Here is a 22,429-nt window from a genome sequence, read left to right as displayed (position 1 = left end):
TTCACTATCAGTGATCAAATTCTAACAAGGTTTCCTCTTGTAAAGTATTTCTGAACAGATTGGTATCGATAACACCTGGTGTTGAACATTCCATCTTTGCTGCTGCTGCTGCTGTACGTTCAGCACGTATGAGCTTCACATATGAAGTAAAGCATGTGGGAGTGGGCGGGTCTCGTGTCGGGAGTCCGGATCAGAACAGGTCGAACAATATCATGGTGAGAGCCGATGAATATGAAGATCGGTTGGACAGACTCCGGCTGCCACGTGTCTGACCCAACGTCATCAACCCATGATGGCGTAGGGCGCTGCTGATTTCAATCACCGGTTTTCCTGGTCCAGAATCGATTCTCTGTATGCCGCCGTCATGTAGCTGGAATGCTGACAGCGGCGTAAAACAATACTGACGCGAACACTTTCACCACCAGACTACCCACGGACCCACCCCAGCGTGAATGCCTGGACTTAGGTCCCATCCTTGGTGACCCAGGTTATTATACCTCCACTCTATTAGTATATATACCCTGGACGCTTCCATAGTCTCCTTTTGAGTCCGCATTGAATAAAACGACGCTAAATAAAGCCGTCTCATCAAATTACTCTGTTGAGCGAGAGGAATATTGTGCTAACGTAGTAATAGGAGAGATCGGGGTACAGACGTCACTTCCGGACCGAAGAAAATGATGCTTCTTGATACTATAAACATTCAGTACTGAAAGAAAACGTAGTTTGTGACGAATGAACGGTTTATTTGTGTCTCACAAGATACACAATGAACAGTTATGGGACTTATATACACATATCTATTTCAATGCAATATATGACTATATGTATATGTACACGATAAACACGATTAAGCATCACAAGACAGTCACATGAAATTGATTGGATAATAAATAGAGTGATGTATGTACATTGCAGGAAGACGATTCGTGTTGAAGACTACTGAGCACTAGATAATGGGATAAATGTGTAAATAACACCAATATGATATATATGCAAGCTATTTACAATAAACTATTTACAGGGTCTCTTGGTGAGTTACTCGACTTCTTTTGGTTTTGTGTGTACAAGAGAATGTTCTGTATATGAAAATTCTAAGTAACATAAAGCACGTAATTTGTCACAAAATGTGAGATATTGCACAGGTGCCCGTAATATAAATATAATATACAATGATACTCATGAATAGACTCGGATGTTCCATGTGAAGTTATGTACATTCTTAAAGAGATGGGTGGGTTCCTTGTTTTGCATTTATAGATGTGGGAAATGTGTAGTCGAAGAGGATAGCGATAAGACGTCTTTCATACAAAAATACTGTGCAAAAATTCAAAGTATTCTGAAGAATGTTGTATAAATCCGACTGTGACTGTGTTACCAAAGGGAAGTAACTACTGCTGCAAGAACTTCATATCCTTCAAAATGATCGAGATCACGTGATTTAACTGACTAACCACGTGGGCCAGCGAATGTCTTTGAAAATTTTATGAACACTTCAACTCTTAAACATATCACAAAGCAGTTTCTCCATTGGTGTGTTGCCGATAGTTCTGCCAAAAAACAGCCTCTCGATCCGGTCTGACGGAACGTATCTCAGCGTTGGGAGGAGAAGCAGCAGACGGCCAAATCTGAAAGAAAATATTCCAAATTAACTTCACTGACAGAACGTGACAAATATTTGAATAAAAAGTTTTTCCTGTGCAACAAACTGTTGGTCGGATGGAATTATCCTCATAAATCGATGTTTACTTCAGCCCCGAGTGATCGACGCTCTGTATTTTATTAGGTGAAATGGCACAACTGACGCGCACCCTGTGACCGTGGTTCACAAGTCGACCTCAGCACAGCAACCGTGTCATGTCCATGTCAGATCATAGGAGAGTTCTATCTGTGGTAAGTCTATGTTAAAGTATTGAAGTCACGACTCTGCTGAGTCTATCTTAAAGTATAGGGATTACGACAGAGGCAAGCCTCTGTTAAGTATACAATAAGTTACTACGGTGATAAGTCGATATTAAAGTATAGGAGTTACGAATGTCGTAGCACCAAGATAGACATGTGACTTTGAGACCTGGAAGATGACCTGATCGTACCTGCAGGGTTGTGTTGGATGCTGTGCCCGGATGTGCTGGCCAAGCATGACCTGAGCCTGGTCCTGAAGGTTCTCGACCTGGGGCGGGTCCTTCAAGCTGCGCGTGTCTAAAGGGAGATAACTCCGTATAAGTAAAGGCATTTTCGCGTCATGAAATGAGATAAGTCCTTGTTTCCAATAAAAAAAGTATTTGTTAACCTAAGACAAAGAACACATACAGTGGTATATTTGCGCTTATTCCTATTTAATAAAGGGTATTTGTACATTGACGTGGAGGTGCAATTATTAATTTTCATCACATCGTGATGAAATGGTTCGCGTACTGGAACGACCGAAGGCTAATTGTTATCAAGCAACCATTACCATTACATGACGTAAGAGGTCGATACAACCACATAAAACATGAACAGAGCATTGGTATGAAGTTGGATTATTCTTACCTGGTTTGAAGAGCACGATGGCCTTGAGACAGGCGAATTCTGCAGGGTCGACTTGGATGGCTTTGAACCTGACCATGACCTCTTGAAGCACGCGCATATCAGAGAAAGGAGAGATTTTTCCGTTTTGTGCGTTGGGAGCGTGGTCAGGGAGCACAAAGAGTGGACACGCATCCATCGGCATTGACCACTGGATCGCACAGAGAAGGAACAACTCACTCCAGGCTTCTTCGAGAAGGATGACCTGGAAGAGACCAATAGAACTAATTTATTACAACGATTATAGATTTTGATTATCGATCATGACCTTCTTGACTGCGCGCCGCCATTTTGTTTGAAGCAAATGCAAGTGATATGAGAAGTGGAGTCTGATTGGTCAATAAGAGGGACATGGAAGGGACATAACTCGTAATGGCCACTGGTAACGCTACGATAGAAACCAGAAATTCCAGCCTAGCTCGGCAGGGGTGGAAACTGGACTTTTACAGTCAGTTAACTCCCTTGCCTCTGGACGATGGACTTTATCACACAGTCTTACCTGGTCTCTGAAAGGGAGGTTGGCAAAGGAAGGCAGGTTCTTGGACCACTTGACTGCCATAAAGAGAAGTCGTGCCGAGCACTCGTAGATGGTTTCCTGCCCCGCCGGATATAGGGTGATTTCTGGGTAAATGTGGGGTTGTTGAGGGGGCGCTCGCTCCTGCTCTACGCTAGTGACATCGATGTTTTCTTCTTGAATGGCTGGAGAAGAAATGACGTGTGATACACAAGCAGGTTGGGTAACTACATCAGGTTGTTTCACATACTCAAACAGCAACAGTTACTCTTACATGTCTTATGTACATATATTAGAAGAAACTGCGAATGTTTTTTTAAAAGGGAAATCAGAACAGCCCATGACATCTGTGTTTCAGATGACCAACACAGCTGATTTCAAAGGATGAGCCTGCGGGCGACCAAGGGAGATAACTCTGTCCTTAAATGACGTGTTACTGCGGAGCCGGAGAAAGGTATCGTGTGGCCCAAGTAAACCCTTGTATCCACAACGACTCTACTACTACTACTACTACTACTACTACTACTACTTCTACTACTACTACTACTACTACTTCTACTACTACTACTACTACTACTATTAAAACCACTACTATTTTTAACTTCGGGACAATACCGCCCCTCGTTTGAGTGGACATAGACCTGCATAAAACTAGTTTTCCGTTATGACTGAGTGAGTGAGTATTGTTTTACGCCGCTTTTAGCAATATTCCAGCAATAACACGGCAGGGGACACTAGAAATGGGCTTCAAACATTGTAACCATCTGGGGAATCGAACCCGGGTCTTCGGCGTGACGAGCGAACACTTTAACCACTAGGCTACCACACTGCCCCTTTCCCGTTATGATCTGCGTAAACATGACCGTGTTTATTCTTTGATTTTAATATAGTCTCTACCTGAATCTTCTGGCTCGAGTTTAGCGCAAGTCTCCGCGGTCATGAGACTGGCCATAAAGCGGTGGTTGGCCCCGGGACTAAAGGCGGGGTGGGTGGCGGACACCGTGGCGTTGTTTGCCCCCAGGGGGTGCTCCAGTTCTCGATCTATCTGGTCCTCGCGCACCTGCGCTGTATTGCGGGGCTGCCGTTCATTCTGTACAGCTGCAACACAGACGAACTCAGATTGAGGAGAAGTGATGGCGACAACATCGTCGACGGTGGCAGTACAACAATGGGAGTCTCTTTAACGAGCGCAGTACTTAAGGGAAGCCATCGAGCGATACCCAAAGGCTGGAAGACCTACAGTAACACGTGAACAAGATACGTCACGATGGAATTCCCGTTCTTCACACGACACCAGACTTATCGTTCACGTGCACATGGGTAATATATAACAAATTTACAAATATATGTTCCCAAAATTACAACTTTTAGGAACATCAATATTATCTGTGTAGCCTTACAGGAATGTAACAGGAAACGATATGACAAGATTATGAAAAACTTGCATATCTTAAAAAAATAGTGTTTCACTAGTTTGTTCCCTTGTTCCGTAATTTTTATGTCCATCAAAATCTCCAAGAGAAAATTACACACATTTGTCGCGGTTTCAACAGAATTTTGATAAAAATATCACGGAACCATGTATAAAATTTTTGGGATATTTCTGCGGTGTAATCGATTGCAATTTTAATTAATTGCCAAATTCAAAGACCAAATAATTTCTTTCTTTTATATTTTTTTCACTTCAACACAAGAGTGTACAACAAAGGGATGCAATCCCAGCATGCTATAATGTTTATTTTGGTAATACACTTCAACTGCTTTCCATCAGATATGAGTAACTCGGAGATTCTACGGTCTCTGATGTGTTTTAGTGAGATGACACGTCTTATCATTATTAACTTTTGTCATAAACTTTAACAATGGTTAGTTATCAGATAACAAACTTCATGTCATCATGGCAAATCGCAAGAGCACTTACACCGACGCCGCAATGTAAATACCAAGAAAAATTATCATCTGCCATTGATTTGGAGGATTATTTCACCGGAGAACAAATTCCCTGACTACAAAACGCTTCCGAGGAATTAAACCGATAACAGCACTTGACATTTAGCAATATTATCATAATTGACAACAATCGGGAAACGCTCTGGTAAAACTATTTTGTATTTTTCCATTACGATGAGTCCGTAATTCCATCATTTTGATTCTGCTTTTTAATTTCCCGCGTCACGTGACTTGCACGCGTGCCGCTCCAGGTCACAAATTAGATCTCCTTCAAGAGGGATTTAATGTTTTGTAGCAAATAAAATTAATTCCTAATGTGATTTCCCCTTGATTGCGTTTACCTTCAGGCGTAGGAACGATGTTCGCCAGTAGAAAGACGATAGTTGAAGTTACTGTAAGTTTAATCGGTGTCACGTGATCAGATCAATACGCCATAAATGTTCGCGTTGGCCGGAAGATTCAGGGAGAGACGAGAGTGTGCCCATTCTTTGTCGTATAATTAATATCAACATATGTCATACTTTTGACAATATTATCTTACAAAACAATCATGACTGCCACTAGAATACATTGTTTCACAGTACGTTTTTTCAATTAATCTAGAAATTAAATAATTAGCAAGCTAGACTCAGATTTACTTAAAGTTTACTTTTCATTGTAATGCTATGTGATAGACACTGCCTACAGATAGGATCTAAACCTATTCGCCGCAGTGAATTTAATTGGCCCCCGCGTCAGTCATGATAAACTGAGACTTGTCATGTCCCAGAAGTGTTGAGTCCTGTTCACAGGATTAAATTGTAAGATTTGAGATCCAATCTGTTGTCATCCTTGACATGCAGTGGTGCACGTTCCCCATCTGAGGGACGACTATATGGTGTATGACAGATACACACGTTCCTTGACATCCGGTGGTGCCTATTCCCGTCTGAGGGACGACTATACAGTATAGACAGATACGTACCATCCTTGTTCATCCCCATGGTGAGACACTTCTTGAGGCGGCACGCCTGGCACTGGTTCCGGTGCGCCTTGTCCACGTTACACAGACCCGTACCTGCCTGGCACCTGCAGCAGACAGAACCATAAAACCATGAATACCTGCACCTACATCAGACAGAACCATAAAACCATGAATACCTGGCACCTGCAGCAGACAGAACCATAAAACCATGAATACCTGCACCTACATCAGACAGAACCATAAAACCATGAATACCTGGCACCTACAGCAGACAGTACCATAGAACCATGAATACCTGAACCTACAGCAGACAGTACCATAGAACCATGAATACCTGCACCTACATCAGACAGTACCATAAACCATGAATACCTGCACCTACAGCAGACAGTACCATAGAACCATGAATACCTGAACTTCGGCAGACAGTACCATAAAACCATGAATACTTGGCACCTACAGCAGACAGTACCATAGAACCATGAATACCTGCACCTACAGCAGACAGTACCATAGAACCATGAATACCTGCACCAACATCAGACAGTACCATAGAACCATGAATACCTGAACTTCGGCAGACAGTACCATAGAACCATGAATACCTGACACCTACAGCAGACAGTACCATAAAACCATGAATACCTGGCACCTACAGCAGACAGTACTATAAAACCATGAATACCTGGCACCTACAGCAGACAGTACCATAAAACCATGAATACCTGCACCTACAGCAGACAGTACCATAAAACCGTGAATACCTGGCACCTACAGCAGACAGTACCATAAAACCATGAATACCTGCACCTACAGCAGACAGTACCATAAAACCGTGAATACCTGGCACCTACAGCAGACAGTACCATAAAACCATGAATACCTGGCACCTACAGCAGACAGTACGAGACAACCATGAATACTTGCACCTACAGCAGACAGTACCATAGAACCATGACTACCTGCATCTACAGCAGACAGTACCATAAAACCATGAATACCTGGCACCTACAGCAGACAGTACGAGACAACCATGAATACTTGCACCTACAGCAGACAGTACCATAAAACCATGAATACTGGTTTAAATGTACGGACAAAAATATTGTATTGAAGCATCTAACTTTCAATACCCCGATTTAAACATTCATTTGTGCATGACAATGACAGGTTTGCCTCGCCATGGCGAAAAAGGTTTTGTTGATAAGCTTGCTACAATAGCTTATCTAAGTGTTATTACATTTGTACTTAATCATTTGAAATTGTGGTTAGTATGGTTTATATTCATAGTGTTCATAAAAACGACATTATTTTCTAATTTATTGAAGATTTGTACTATTTGTAGTTCAGTCAATTATATTTTGACATCGTTGCGTGCATACCTGTATATTAGTTTTCTTCGAACACTTCTCTTGAAAAATCCACTGCACCCATTGCATGCCAGAATGCCATAGTGTTTGCCGCTAGAGGTGTCCCCACACACAACACACAATAGCCCAGGGCAGGGCTTCTTGGCTGGGCCACCCCCGGGACTTGGAGAGCAGCTTCGGCCCGACCCAGGGGAAGCCACAGAAATGTCGATAGAGTGGCTCAGCATGGGGGAGGGGGATTTTGTAGCGCATACCGTCACGGGGGACCCCTGGGGAGAGATGCGGGGGGACAGATCGGGACTCAGTGCTGGAAAGGAAATAGGAAATTACATTAGGCAAGACAACTTTGAGCCAGAGGATCACCACGTACGGCGCTAAGGAATATTGTAGCATACCTACCTGTCAAAAAGCGTATATAAGTGACCAAGAAGCTAAAACGAATTGTGATTTGCATGTGGTACCTTCAAAGTCAGGAATGAGAATATGGCACATTTCAGTTTCACATTTCAGTTTCAAGAAGAAAACAAAAATATTATGAAAACATGTAATCTTTTTTTTTTACAACAATGACATCCGGAAACATTTGTTATTGTTTTCAAAGAAGCACTTATTTAAACTGCCTAATCGGGGCTTAATATAATGCATCAGTTTTCAGCAGGTTTGTACGCCACTGTTGTTTTCCCAGTACATAATTTCTTCGATAACGTAGAACGATTCGTTCAGCTTTTCTGTCTGGATAACAGTACGATACTTCATATATGGGTATTCATTTTATAGTGTATTTATGTGCTATGTATAACATTATATTTTCTCTTATTCTAGAACAGCACCTTACCTTTTAAAGTAATGAATTGGCTTATTATTAATACATAACTAGGACATACTTACTGAATGTAAATAACATACACCAACAATGTTTATATGTGGATACAGTGCGTATATGTTTGTTATATAATCTTATAAATGATTGTACAAATGAGAAATTGTGGAAAAGAACATTTTGTGATTAAACACTGCAATGTTTCATGACTTCATATACATCAGACATTACATAAGGTCATAACAATTATTTATCTATGGTTTTAACTAATTTACATACGATTTCATCGTGTGTTTAGTTTTATAAAAGTTTATACAATAATACTATAAAATATTAACTTACTACAATCTTGACATGGGTCGTGTTAACTGACACCGATTTAGAATTGACCAGAATAAAATTGACATCCGTTTCTAAATAACGATTGATGCAGTTTGAAATTGATCGACATAATTAGTTAACTTTCGGGCCAACTCCAATTGAAATCAAATTTACCATTTCTGGAGCCTCTGCTTTTGGAAAGAGCAGTAAATTTCAGCAAAAGTGATATTTTCTCTATAATTGCAAGAAAAGCCAGATTTTGATAAAGCCACTTTGTAATAAAAAATCAAATCTTGATTCCATATAAATGACAAGTACTTCTGAAGTTCTGCACTGTTTTTGAAAATAAAAAACCGCCACAGCCCAGCTCTACGTTGTCAAGTAGTAGGTGCCTCGACTCATACGGTCCTCCAAGCCGGAGTCATTAATTCTGTCAAAGGGGCTAGTTGTTAGATCACTTTCTGAAACTTTTTCACCAACTTCGAATTGTCAATTTCACGCAAAATCGATTTTATGTTCGCTTGTGGAAAGTGCCAAAGTGACGTGTGAAATCGCGACCTCAGAAAGTGCTAAAACTCGAATAAGAAGCAAAAGGCGAGAAATAGCTGTTCAGCATTTGCTCATATATTACGTCCATATCAAATTCATTGTTGGCATCGCCCCAAAAAGGTGTCAGATTGCTTGTGAGAGCAATATATTTGTATCACTTCTCTTCTTTTCCTTAACAATTTGCTTCAAACTTTCCTTTTTATCCGAAAATAATTTTCAATTTCTTGAGATATATAGGGTATTTATCAAACACCATTATAACAGAGAAAACATCCCTGACAGCGTTCAATAAATTACCCTTGTGATGGACTAGGTTTTGAAAATGCTTGAAAGGGATCAATTTACTTGGATCCAATTCCGGAAAGTGATGGTTCCGTGTCTTGTGTTGTTTGTCTTGCACTTGTTGAAATACACCTAAAACATTCCGTCTAACATTCCAATCCAAATACGCTAAATTTAAAAACACTGTTTAAGTGTGTAGACGAAAAGCTATTTTCACGGTTTCAATTTCAATTTTGAACATTTTGAGATAAGACTACTTTTCTCAGTTTTCATGTGTTTTTTAGTTTTAAGAGCAGCCACCGCCAGGTCGTCAAGGGTGTGATATATAATTATGCTTTATGACAACACGTCTGGGGATGTAAAGAAACAAAACAAATAAAAAACGGATCAGACCAAGACGATGAAATCGGAACATTTCGAAATTAAAAATGACACTGTTACACGGATTACAATAACATAGAATACCTTGATAATATTAATCTTTGTTATTACGCGTTTGCTCCATGTTGTTTGAAGGTAACGTTATTGAATGACGTCACGCGATTCCAATTCAAATCACTTGTCACTAACAGCGATTGCACAAACCAGATAAGAGATTACTAACAGATAAGGAATGAATCGGCTTATGCTTTTCGGATTGGCTCATTACAATATATAATTTCCGTCTGCTTTCAAGACTTCATTACCGTCATTCTTCAATTGCGTTCTCCGCTGGAGATCAAACCAGGTGACCTAAAGTAATTAGTAAAATGGGATCGAAAATGCTCGTTTAGCGAGCCTAGATACACACACCTTTCATCAGCTCACCTGCAATTTGGCGTTTCTTGATCGAAAAATTAAATTTTCATGAAAAGAGACTTGTGTTCTTGCAACAAACGGGTACAAGCAAGAGCAAAACGCGAGGACAAATGCCATGTGCTCACGACGAAAGGTCACGGCAAAAGAGCGCGTGCTCCATGCACGCGTTACGAGAAAAATCGCCATTTGTTCATTGGAAGTTGTCGTTAGGGGAACTCGATGAAAAGAACCTATCATTTCCGGTGTTTGGGATCACCTTGTTTCCTAATAGGCCCGTCGGTGAAGATTGGGCCAGCAATTAATCTTTGAAATCGTTTGATTCGAGCGATAACGGGCTGAGGGCAAGATAGGGAATTGCTATTCAGGGCATTTTGCGATCGACTAATCGCGCTCATCAATATTTGAAACAAATGTTGTCGCAATTTTGTTTTTCAGCATGATTACCCCGAAACAAGATGGCGGTTAGCCAGGCCACACGTGTTTAGAGATCGGTTTACATGCTTTCGGCGGTGAAATATGCCGACTGATTTACACATCTGTCTGAAAATAATATGTGCATGTGCGCAGCTAATATCTCCATGTAAAAATTACGATGAGGATGTTTTTGAGATGAGTTGAATGATTATATTGATGTGTTTTGAAAGTGCGTCATCTCTGAATAAAAGAGGCACAACAATCACTAACACGCTTCAAGGAACGTTGTAAGGAAGAAAACTAGTGATGGTAATAAGCGACAAAACCCATTCCATATTCATAACAAATCTCCATCGTACGATTCTAACTATATCATGAACATCTGTGAATCAGTTTTACAAAGTGACGATACCATACGTTCGCGAAATGAAGGCACACGGCACAAACACATGCAAAGGCAAGTGAATTGTTCATGTCTTAAAAACGTTTTGAAAGCTTTACAGAGGCCTTGAATGATGAAACCTTGAAATGTTACGGTACGTCGTCGTGCACATGACTGGCAAGAAATGTCTTAATTTTCAGGAAGTGAATCCGTAAAAAAGTCTTGTGTTTCTATAAAAAGTTACGGTATATTGTTTAGTAATATTTTAGGTCTGCCTTTAAAAACAAACTCCGGAAAGTTTTAAGCAAACACATACACATAGATAAAATATTTTCAATATTGGAATGATCTCAACATTTTAGTGATCGTTTTTATAACGATGACATTATCAATGTGGCTTTGAAATAAAATCCAGCGCGCTCAACAGCGACTTCGGGCCCTCTGACCTCCGACGGTTACAGTACATGTTTGACAAAAACCTCATGCAATGAGATGATGTGTTTATTGTGGCCCGCTTCAAATGATGTTGAGCTTCCTGCGCCATGAGATCCACCAATTAAGTATGTTTTACACCAACCTAACGGCTAGAAAATGTGGGAACAAAGCGTGATTTTTGCAAAATAAATTTGAAAAAGTTATTGATCATAATATAGATATTGTTTGAAATTGTAAATTATCGAAAAACGGCCGTACATCTATCGGTGAACGAATATATATGTCCGTTTATATATCCTAAGGAAATTCATTTCAGTGTAAATCAAGGAGTTTTTAAATCTTTGAAATGAGAAAATAATCATATTTCATGTGACTTTTTTATAGCAGAAAACTGACATGTTTTGAACTTAACTTATTTGATTAAGTACGTGCTGTGACAACTGCCACCAAAAGAGTTTCAAGTACTTCCAGATTTATAAAAAAAACTAATAAACTGGTTAAAAATATTTCTTGGTTTGAACAACGTTACTGGTTGGAGCAGACTGCAAGTGATATGATGATAGTCCCAGTTTGACGCAGGTGTTCCAATCTCCCTCTTGTCCCATGATAGGCTTTTTACTCCGATATTGACATGCAATCGGCATGAAATTGACGTGATTGTTTGACAAATGTTAGGTTCAGCAACATATCGAAAACACCTGTATTTTCCTTTTGAAATTACTGTTTTCGTCTTTCTGCGGTCACTTTGTATAGCATCGACCAGTGGTCACTTGAAAATTTAATTTATTTCGCTAAAGAAAATGTTTGCTTGTCTGATAAGCCCCTATTGTCATGTTTCTCTTTTGAAGGGGACTGGGTGGGAGGTGTAAAATACGACCTGCAAGATTGCTAATAACATCGGCAATTGCGAACAATCAGCAACATTGTCACGGCGTATTTGCTTCTTTGGCGAATATTTGTTTGTGTAATGTAACTTGTTCATATCAGAGGTGAGATTTCCTCTTTGAAATGCCTTGATTAAAGTCAAATAGGTTTTCCAAACATGTTTGTGTGTGTGTATATTCATATGAGGGGATAAGCCGTGTGGTCTTTGGGTTGTAATTTTCAAATGCTTTAGTCAGGTTTATCTAGCTCGGATCGCATCAGGCACGACCGTGGGGACACATCAAACGAGAGTGATCTCTGAAGCCAAATTGAAAACTAAAATTAGCATGAGTTTCATCCCTTGTGCTCTGTTCATTTCTAATTCAAGAGATGAGCAAGGCTGTTTATTCTCCGGCTTGTGAAATACGGTCTAGTCGCGCTCGACTGTCAAATGTCAAGTCACGGATCCGATGAAAAGCACAGTACCTAGGCTCGAACTTGTACCTGGGAATTGACAAGGTATCCTAGTTCACCACATGAAAGGGTTGAAAAGTTTAGCTCTATTAAGAACACACCCCTACCATTTATTATCCCTTTCTTCCCCTCGCAACTCGATTTCGTCTTATTTGCTATAGAGCTCATAACAAACCCGTATACAACAACGATCTTGTGTGTTGATTGAATTAACTGTCCCGTCGAGCAGTTTTATTCATCCCGCTCCCCATGCAAGGATAATGGAATTAGACATGGCAGTAAAAGTAAGATTGGGCACTAATCTCCCCCGATCCTATTGTCACACAATCAGCCGATGATTCCCCCTTTAATGTAATTGAAATCAAGAACGCGCCGGACATATAACGACGGCTGTTCAAGCCAGGCCTGTTGACAGAGCGAGGTCTGAGCCAGAGAGATACACTCCGCCGTTGCCTTTTGCCCCTTGATGAAACGTACATCGTATACAGGATAGTAATACCTCACTTGCCCCCTTTTACAGAATTTTACACAAATACGCGACAGTGAATAACGAAATAACCGTTTGATCTCCTCCGTACGACTGAAGGTAGAGCGTTTTAACAAAGCATCAAAGCGGACAGTGTTGAATATAGCGCATCCTTACTATGAATGCTAATGCAGGGACTACCTTGGTATGTGGTTGACTGTCATGAAGTACACTGTCTCCACAGTCGACGAGGTTGATGAGATAAGGGAGGGGACTAGAGGATAATGGGGAGGATCGTATGGCGTGACTCATACCATCTCTCACTTCTATCCTGACTGTGGTATGTGTTTTGACCCAGCAAGACATTATACGAAACACATTAAATATAACTGAATGGATCCAATTTTAGTTTTAATTTTCGAACTGTATTATTATCCAAAGAGGGGGCTAAATCTATGATGTATGTTAATGTTGAAAGTTGTTATGTGCGTGTTATATACATGAAATGTCAAAGATTAAGATAACCGGTATAGTTGTTAAGTTTCAGATCTATACAAGGATAATTTGGAGTAACATGAGATAGACAGATGTACTATACTTAAATGAAGTTTTATCATTCAGTTATAACCATATTTCTTTTGAAAAAAAACCCATAACATTTAGCGAAGTGATCCATTTACAAAGTCCTCTTACTTGATTAACTCTGTATTGAAATCACTTAATGATACAAGGATATGTAACAAAGAGTTCCAGTGAGCACAATCGTTACATTAAGTAACATATGAACTATTTCCCCATGCTCTCAATATACAATCTGGCTCAACAACCACTAATTTAAATGTGCATATGTTCGTATCTCGTGATACCGATAAATAATTGTGACAAAACATATGTATGGGTATGGGTTAAGTAACGTCATTTACACCCGGTGACACTACATTCTTAGTCGATTCCTACATTATGTGCAGGGGAAGGAAAGCTAAAAGTTATGCTTGTTGTCTCCCAAGTAACAACAGAAAGATCGATGTACCAACAGGATTACTAGAATACTTTAAGTCAAATCAAAGTTCCTAAGTGGATATACGAGAGACAGCTGCATATCAATATCGCTCAATACTAATTCGTGTCTGAAAAGTTCTTCTTAAAACTTTGCGTTATGTAAGCTGTTTCCAAAATAATTCCGGATTGAATTTCTTACAAAAGCAATAGAGAAAGGTGGCTTTTAATTTCCTAGGAGCGATTTGCTGGAGATGCATTAGCGGTGGAGAGACAAACTAGCAGGAAAATGGCATGAGCAAATTGTCACAAGTTTGAAAGAGCGCTCATTTTTCACCGACATCGTTCTCGCGAGATAAAACGTAATCCCACGGGATTAACGTGTCCGTCTGAAGTGATATTGAGTTGTCGAATTTCGCGTCAATTGCGCATCGCCGTATTTGCAGATAAATCAGCTCGCAATGACATTAGATCAGAATTATGGTCCAGCGATAGGAGCTTGATGTAATTTTTCCTCACAGGCGCTGATAAGATTGTTATGAAATCTCTCGACCAGCCACAAAAACAAGATTTCCACCCATTTTCCCACACCGCAGTCAAATATATTTCTATCTTATCAAAAACGGCCGAGGTTTTTCAGGTCCCGTCCGACACTCTGTGATTAGGGTATGATAGGGACTTGAGAAGGGGCTAAATCAAATGATGAGGGACAGTAAATTGAATCATCTCGTTTCCATGACCTTTATTGCATTTGGTCCGAGCACTATTCACCCCCGTCCCTTCTGGCTTTTTATATTTAATTTATGGCAATAGGGGAAGCCTTGTCGTAGGGCTTGACTGAGGAGGACTCAAAAGGACTTCAAGTGTCATTTCCAAGCTTGTAGCAGCTGCGGTAGCAAGTGAGGTCTATTTCTTGTCCCTATCGCACAAGACGTACAACGCGCGCCATTGCTATTTTAAGCTTTTCTCTCACTGCTCGCTAATTGCCTTTCCCTATTCCTCGACTAACGACTTAAATGTGTTCTGCTCGATGATGCTTTAATAAAGTTAACTGATATCATTATTCATTGCCTCAAAGCACAGCGAAATGCTTCTCAACCGGAGTGATTGGTGCTCCCTTGGGCCGCGACTAGCCCTGCTGTCAAATACGTTAACAGTCGCGAAACGGGCGAAGTCGGGAATCGTTGTGCTGTCGCTCTCCCGGGTGCACTTGAGGCACAGTTGACGACAAAATCATTGGAATTCTCTGAGCACACACTTCAAGGGTTGAGGCATCAGACGGCGGCATGGGAAGAAAAATAAACTAATTTCCCCCAATTAGGTTAATTAACAGACCAATTCATAACACCTTAACGTAACAAGTTGACTTAAAGGTTACCTTGTGTTTTTTTCATTTTGCAGTGATTGTCACATCCGCATATGCAATGCTAAAATAATTTGTGTCGCGGACTAATGTCTAAAGAAAAAAAATCTTCTTCCATCAGCCATCCAGATGGTGTGTTATTAAATGACTAATTAATAACCATTTCAAGAAGAGTCAGAGGCGATATAATCAAGATGGCGGGTACATCAGTTGATGTAGTGCTTATAGGGTTAACGGGGTACATGGACACGATGAGATGAAGATATCAACTACATGTGGGTGATGTCTTATATAGTTTTCAATCACGGAAAATTCCCTGATTGCATGAGCTGATCGTCGTTACGGACATGTCACACGAATACAGCACCGCGCATCTCACCAGGTTTGTCCAGCGAGCCACCGCATACCTCAGTTGCACTTATAACGGGGATGTCTTTTATATCATGTGTCCTATTTGTTTTAAAACATTACGTTTGTAACAAAACAATCAGACATGGGTAATGTTATAGATTATTTTTCATTTACATTTATAAACATTTTGAAACAATTATTTGCCTACATGGTGACGTTGTTTTTTGCTAGAATTCAATATCAACTTATGTCGGGTAAACGTTTAAAGTGGCATGGCAGCAAAGTCATGTTTGTATGGATATGCAACCAGCTGTTGATTTCTGAAATCCAAGCTGCTACTTTAAATTTGATAGCGGGACACCTGCATTAAGTTTGTGCTGGACAGTCACTGCAGCCTTGAAACAGAACAATAGTCATACATTCGATTAAAAATTAATCTATATAATCAACCAGACCAAACCTTAATCTGATGTGCACCTGGTGAATGAGGACTTATCGACGAGTTGCTCTATGTACTGCACCTCTAGGTTCTTTCAGCAGAACAGAGGCACTACCACGCCGATAACAGAAGCAGGTGGATCACTGTTGGAGCTAAACCCTGGTTACGACATGCCGCCCCACGAGGGGACTCGGGTCAGAGTAGGTAACTGCGTGGCATCGTACCGCGACGGCGTAGGACGTTGCTCATTATATCAATCATTAGTGTGTCCCTACAGGTCGCCGTCAAATTATCTTGAATATTCCTGAGTCCGGCGTTAAGCATGAAACAAACACTGCTTGTCGCAAGGACCGACCTATGATTATAGGATGGTTACAAATATGTGGGGGCTCATCGGGGTAGCCTAGTGGTTAAAGCGTTTGCTCGTCACGCCGAAGGCCCTTGGACACATGGATGCAACGTGTGAAGCCTACATCTGGTGTCCCCGCCTGGACATATTGCTGAAAGTGGCGTATAACCATACTCACTCATTCACAACAAATATGTGTGTCCTCGTGCCCCGAGACGTGGGACATGACTCATGCTGTCAACCACTGGTTTGATGACACACTGAAGTGCATGACACACTGTATTGACACACCATTGCATGACACAGTGTAGCGCATGACACACCATAGTGCATGACACACTGTATTGACACACCATTGCATGACACAGTGTAGCGCATGACACACCATAGTGCATGACACACTGAAGTGCATGACACACTGTATTGACACACCATTGCATGACACAGTGTAGCGCATGACACACCATAGTGCATGACACACTGTATTGACACACTATTGCATGACACAGTGGAGCGCATGACACACCATAGTGCATGACACACTGAAGTGCATGACACACTGTATTGACACACTATTGCATGACACAGTGTAGCGCATGACATACCATAGTGCATGACACACTGAAGTGCATGACACACTGTATTGACACACTATTGCATGACACAATGTAGTGCATGACACACCATAGTGCATGACACACTGAAGTGCATGACACACTGCATTGACACACTATTGCATGACACAGTGTAGCGCATGACACACCATAGTGAATGACACACTGAAGTGCATGACACACTGTATTGACACACTATTGCATGACACAATGTAGTGCATGACACACCATAGTGCATGACACACTGAAGTGCATGACAAACTGTATTGACACACCATAGCGCATGACACACCTTAGTGTATGAGACACTGAAGTGCATGACACACTGTACTGACACACTAGTGCATGACACGCTGTATTTACACACTGAAGTTCACGACACATTGTAGTGCATGACACACTGTACTGCCTGACACACTGTATTTGACACACTGTATTTGACACGCTGTAGTGCATGACACGCTGTATTTGACATGATGTAGTGCATGACACTGTATTTGACAAGCTGTAGTGCATGACACACTGTATTTGACGCGCTGTAGTGCATGGCACAGTGTATTTGACACACTTTGTTTGACACGCTGTAGTGCATCACGAACTGTATTTGACACGCTGTAGTGCTAAGCACAGTGTATTTGACACGCTGTAGTGCATGACACTGTATTTGACATGCTGTAGTGCATGACACAGTGTATTTGACACGCTGTAGTGCATGACACTGTATTTGACATGCTGTAGTGCATGACACACTGTGTTTGACACGCTGTAGTGCATGACACAGTGTATTTGACACGCTGTAGTGCATGACACAGTGTATTTGACACGCTGTAGTGCATGACACAGTGTATTTGACATGCTGTAGTGCATGACACAGTGTATTTGACACACTGTAGTGCATGACACAGTGTATTTGACACACTGTAGTGCATGACACAGTGTATTTGACACACTGTAGTGCTAAGCACAGTGTATTTGACACGCTGTAGTGCATGACACGGTGTATTTGACACGCTGTAGTGCATGACATGTAGATAGATTTATACGACAAATGCTTTTGATGCGTTTACGTTAAGAATTAAATATTGGTTTTAAAGACACTGTAGTTTCTTCATGATTTCTCTCATGACCAGTTATTCTGTGTTCACACAAGTATTTCGTGGACAAGACAAGGAAATGAGGCAAAAGTGAGTGAGTGAATGTAATAGTCTGCCGTCAGAAATATTCAAGTGACTGATCGCATGAGCAGCCATCACCTCAAGCTGAATCTCACCATCCCGTCAGTCAGCTCGATGGAACCTGGCCCAGAATCCCCACGCGGGGAAAGGAGTTGAAAAAAGTAATCGACAAATCCAAGAATCATTGCCGAATCACTCCTCGCCTACTAACGGAAAATGATGGCATTTAAAAAAGGTTAAAAAAAGAATTGATATTCTCACGCCCACACATCCCCTCGGTACCCTCAGACAGAGTGTTCAAAACCTGGAGAGCGTATTCCGATAACTGTAATACGTTCACGACATTACGGTGTAATTGAAAGTGGATAGCTGAAATAACTTGGCATATTCATACAACGATAACACCTTACATTTTCTTCATTAAGGCAAATATCAATTTGTGAAAATGCGTTATTTATTCGCAACATCTCATCTATGACAACATATCATGCTTTTATAAAGTTTGTATATTTTATATACACCATTTAGAAATCGATAGCGATCAGCACAAATTTCTAGTCTGTAGTTTAATTGAATGTTCTTTAGCTAAACACGTGTCTTCATTTTGTTGTGCAAGCATATGCTTATCTTTTTTTGCTGAGAAAAATCATTAAACTTTATGAAGCTAGACTACACAGCAGGTATCACTAAAAGGTTGTAATCAGGATTTTGCCAACAGCTGTTTGAGGTATTATAAATTAGTATTCTGTTTTATCACTAATTTAACGGTCTTATCACTGATGAGGATGCTAAAACGGATGGCATGATGTCAACATTCTCCACTCATCACATTAATATATACCATTACTTATCTGATAAAATTGTACAGTTTCATATTGCTTCGATTTCGAACTTTTGATTAAAATCCTTATCGTTGTCGTCCTAACTCCAGGCATTTTACCAACCGACGGTGTGACGAAATCCCTGCATATGGGACTCAATTAGTGACAGATTTTATCTTTAAGCCAAGTTTCAACAGATATAAAGCAGGTTGGCGTCACATCGTCAAACAATACTACCATATCCCCCAACCATATTCCTATCAATAACGATCAACCTTTATATCATTTCTCTTTGTGAGGGCTGTTAGCGTTTTGCTGCCTATTCAGAAGAATGACCTGTCGCCAACATATGCGAGGGAACTGTTAATCTGCGATATGCAGATGACTAGATAACTTGACAATGTGGTATCTTGTCTTAATGGGCAATTATAGAGGGCCATGGCGGTTAGTGTATGAAATAGGAAATCACATGGTTAGTCTGGTGGATTAGGTCAGATTTGGGAGATTTAGCCCCTTTCCCACTGTCATAATAAATTACTTATTAATTCTTCACACCAAATAGGCATTTTATAAATTGTTTTCTTTGACGATAGGATCTTATTACATTTGCTCATTGGGTAAATGTCATTTATCCAAAACACTGGTGTCAGTGTCACATGACTAAAACTAGTTTATACATACACTTTCTCCTTATTTTTGTTACGGTTTAATTCAAGTAGCCACTCTCATGTTTCATAGTTTCATTCATTAGTGTTTTAATGTTTTAAATTATTCAACAATCGCATTGCATCGAAATAAATCAATAGTAATTAATAATAAAACCTTAAATTGCTATATTTCTAACAACGATGTATCAAGATACTGATTTATTAGCATTTAAACATTCATCACTGTAAACTCTATTGATTTAATTTGTGTTCTGTACACAAACTAGTATTGTCGAAATAACATATAGTCTTTGATTTTTACGTCTCAACACTAAGATAACAATATAATTAATCTTACTTTAATATGAAACAATAGATGAGTCAACACCAGGAACTGAAAGATGCATACAGTTCACCCGGACCCGACATGCAACATCACATATGACATCCAAGTTTAAATATTCAGTGAATGTCTACCGTCGCCATTAAAAGTCATATAACGATTAACGAATTTTGGTTGTTTTTTGAAAAGCTTGTATTACTTAAACTATCACGAATCACTCGCCTGGATCCTGTTTGTACAGATATTATCACGTGAACCGTCAGATGCACATGAGGATGGAGACGGTGGGGGCCCATAGTTTTTGTTCACGAATTAACATTTTTTTTCTTTCTTTCATCGACATATTCTTATCTGTTACTGATATTTGATACATTTAGTCTAAACGATACAACATATTTTCCGTAATTTGATCAACCGCACAAGTCAAGTGGATTCCCTTTGTGACTTTGTGTTTTCCTTTTCTGATTTGATAAAAACGGTCGTTCAGATAAGATCCCATTACCACAATAATGTGGTCGAGGAAAATAACATATTTTAAGGTCCGTGATGTTGTGCATTAACCTGTCAAAGTAAGTTATCTTATAATTCTACGCTGTGACGTAGACGTGATTCGGAGTAACTGGAGAGTAGTTATATTGCTGTGTTCTTACTGAACATTAGGCGTGTAATATTAGCAACATCAGTTTAATTCTGTATTTATTTCTATGTAAGTAAACCCTATATCCTGATGTGAACTAAAACTCAAATGTCGATAATTTTCTGTTATATTCAACATTTGATACTTTTAGAATTTAAACAAAAGTTTTGAATCTGTTTGATTACTTATTACTTATATTATACGATAATATGAGTATCTCAATGTGGCATATGAAAACCAACACGTCACAAGCTAGAGATGAGAGTATACCAGGTAAAATTGTTTTGCGTCATGCTTGAATATGTGTACTATCGAAATATATGCTCACTTAACCAACCCCATTTCAAAGTTTGGTTTAATTTCGATTTACCACGACTCTGTTATTCTGAAATATAATGTTTCACTTTAAAAAAATAATTTTGGAGTTGAGTCAAACATAAAGAAATACAGGTGACAAGATTATCCCGCCTAGGGCGCAGTAGTGGTGTGCCAAAGTACGTATAGAAACCCATTTGTGCTCATATTTAACTCAACAGGGCTTCCGTGTTTACCACAATCTTATCGTTATGTCTGTGTGCCATTTGTAACGCTAAGTCATCGGTGCATGAATGTACTATACACAAATATCTAAACAACGGGAGAAAATAGAACTCTGCGAATACACACATAATTTATAATCAGTTACGCAGAGTGAACGATTGAAAATAAAATTAAATATTTTGCAGTGCCAAGGAACTTTAAGTTGTGGTTCCTGACATTTGAGAAAAATACTGATACAATATGTTTCAAACAATTTACAATATATCACTGAATAAAATGATTATGAATACCGGTTCTGCGCAATTTCATATATAATAATAACAAATTTTATGTTATGAAAAAAATAAAACGAATGCATGTCAAATGACTAGAATAAAATCGGAAATTATTTAGGTAAAAATTCAAACGAATACGAATTATTAAAATGAGTAAAATCCCCTAGGAATAGGTTTTATCATTTTCACGACAAGCTGTTTTCAAAATGACCAAATAAATGTTTGCCTGAGATAAGAAAAAATAGTTTTGAAATGGCAATGTCAAATTTAGGAATAAGAGGCCATTTTTCTAATGAACATGTACGTGTACTTACTTCCGTGGTGGCGACTGGGATCGCTCAGGTCCATGTTATCCGGTACACTTGTCGAAAACGGGTGTTTTCAATTTTACGGGGCGTTTTCAATTGTGCCTCGGGTGTCTCGACTCTGTCTGAGGATGAAATGAACAAGCTGTTGTGAGAGCTACCGTGAGATCAGCTGACATCAAATTAGTCGTGGCTTGTTATAGCCCCGCTACTTGAATCAGAATCTGCTACAAAGGATGCTATTTGATGAGCGAGTCTATTGTTAACCATCGAGGGTGGTAGGGTAACTTCACCTGCCTGATTCATGCTCGACTGGGCGGGTGTTATTTTTTCTATGGCTGCTTTTATTTATAGTTTTAAACCAAGTTGAAAATAAATTCGATTTCTTGAATAATGGCACTGA

The 22,429-nt window shown here is 39.8% G+C and overlaps 1 protein-coding gene across 2 annotated transcripts; it reads right to left on the bottom strand.

Moving 5' to 3' along the window:
• Nucleotides 1-761: 761 nt before the first annotated feature.
• LOC139470221 (photoreceptor-specific nuclear receptor-like) lies at nt 762-22,202 on the bottom strand. 2 transcript variants are annotated; one of them, XM_071252543.1, is made up of 8 exons: nt 22,036-22,202; nt 7,379-7,673; nt 5,997-6,100; nt 3,980-4,180; nt 3,068-3,267; nt 2,533-2,773; nt 2,094-2,199; nt 762-1,628 (listed from the first exon to the last, which is right to left on the bottom strand). In XM_071252543.1, exons 1-8 carry the CDS (start codon nt 22,067-22,069, stop codon nt 1,496-1,498), a joined length of 1,314 nt encoding a protein of 437 aa, XP_071108644.1. In that variant the 5' UTR covers nt 22,070-22,202; the 3' UTR covers nt 762-1,495. The 2 variants fall into 2 exon arrangements, with proteins under 2 accessions (XP_071108644.1, XP_071108652.1); XM_071252551.1 differs by lacking the exon at nt 3,980-4,180.
• Between the last annotated feature and the right edge of the window lie 227 nt (nt 22,203-22,429).

The sequence above is a fragment of the Haliotis cracherodii genome, unplaced genomic scaffold (genome assembly GCF_022045235.1).
Source record: "Haliotis cracherodii isolate W230 unplaced genomic scaffold, xgHalCrac1.p SCAF_1, whole genome shotgun sequence".
Classification (NCBI taxonomy): domain Eukaryota; kingdom Metazoa; phylum Mollusca; class Gastropoda; order Lepetellida; family Haliotidae; genus Haliotis; species Haliotis cracherodii.
Note: the sequence above shows the minus strand (reverse complement) of the source record. Positions and strands in the feature narration are given on the sequence as shown.

Coding starts and splice junctions, on each gene's coding strand:
- LOC139470221 (XM_071252543.1), bottom strand. CDS start 22,069: ATGGACCTGAGCGATCCCAGTCGCCACCACGGAA. Junction 7,674..22,035: donor TCCCAGTCGCCACCACGGAA/GTAAGTACACGT, acceptor TTTCCTTTCCAG/CACTGAGTCCCGATCTGTCC. Junction 2,200..2,532: donor CATCGTGCTCTTCAAACCAG/GTAAGAATAATC, acceptor ATCTCCCTTTAG/ACACGCGCAGCTTGAAGGAC.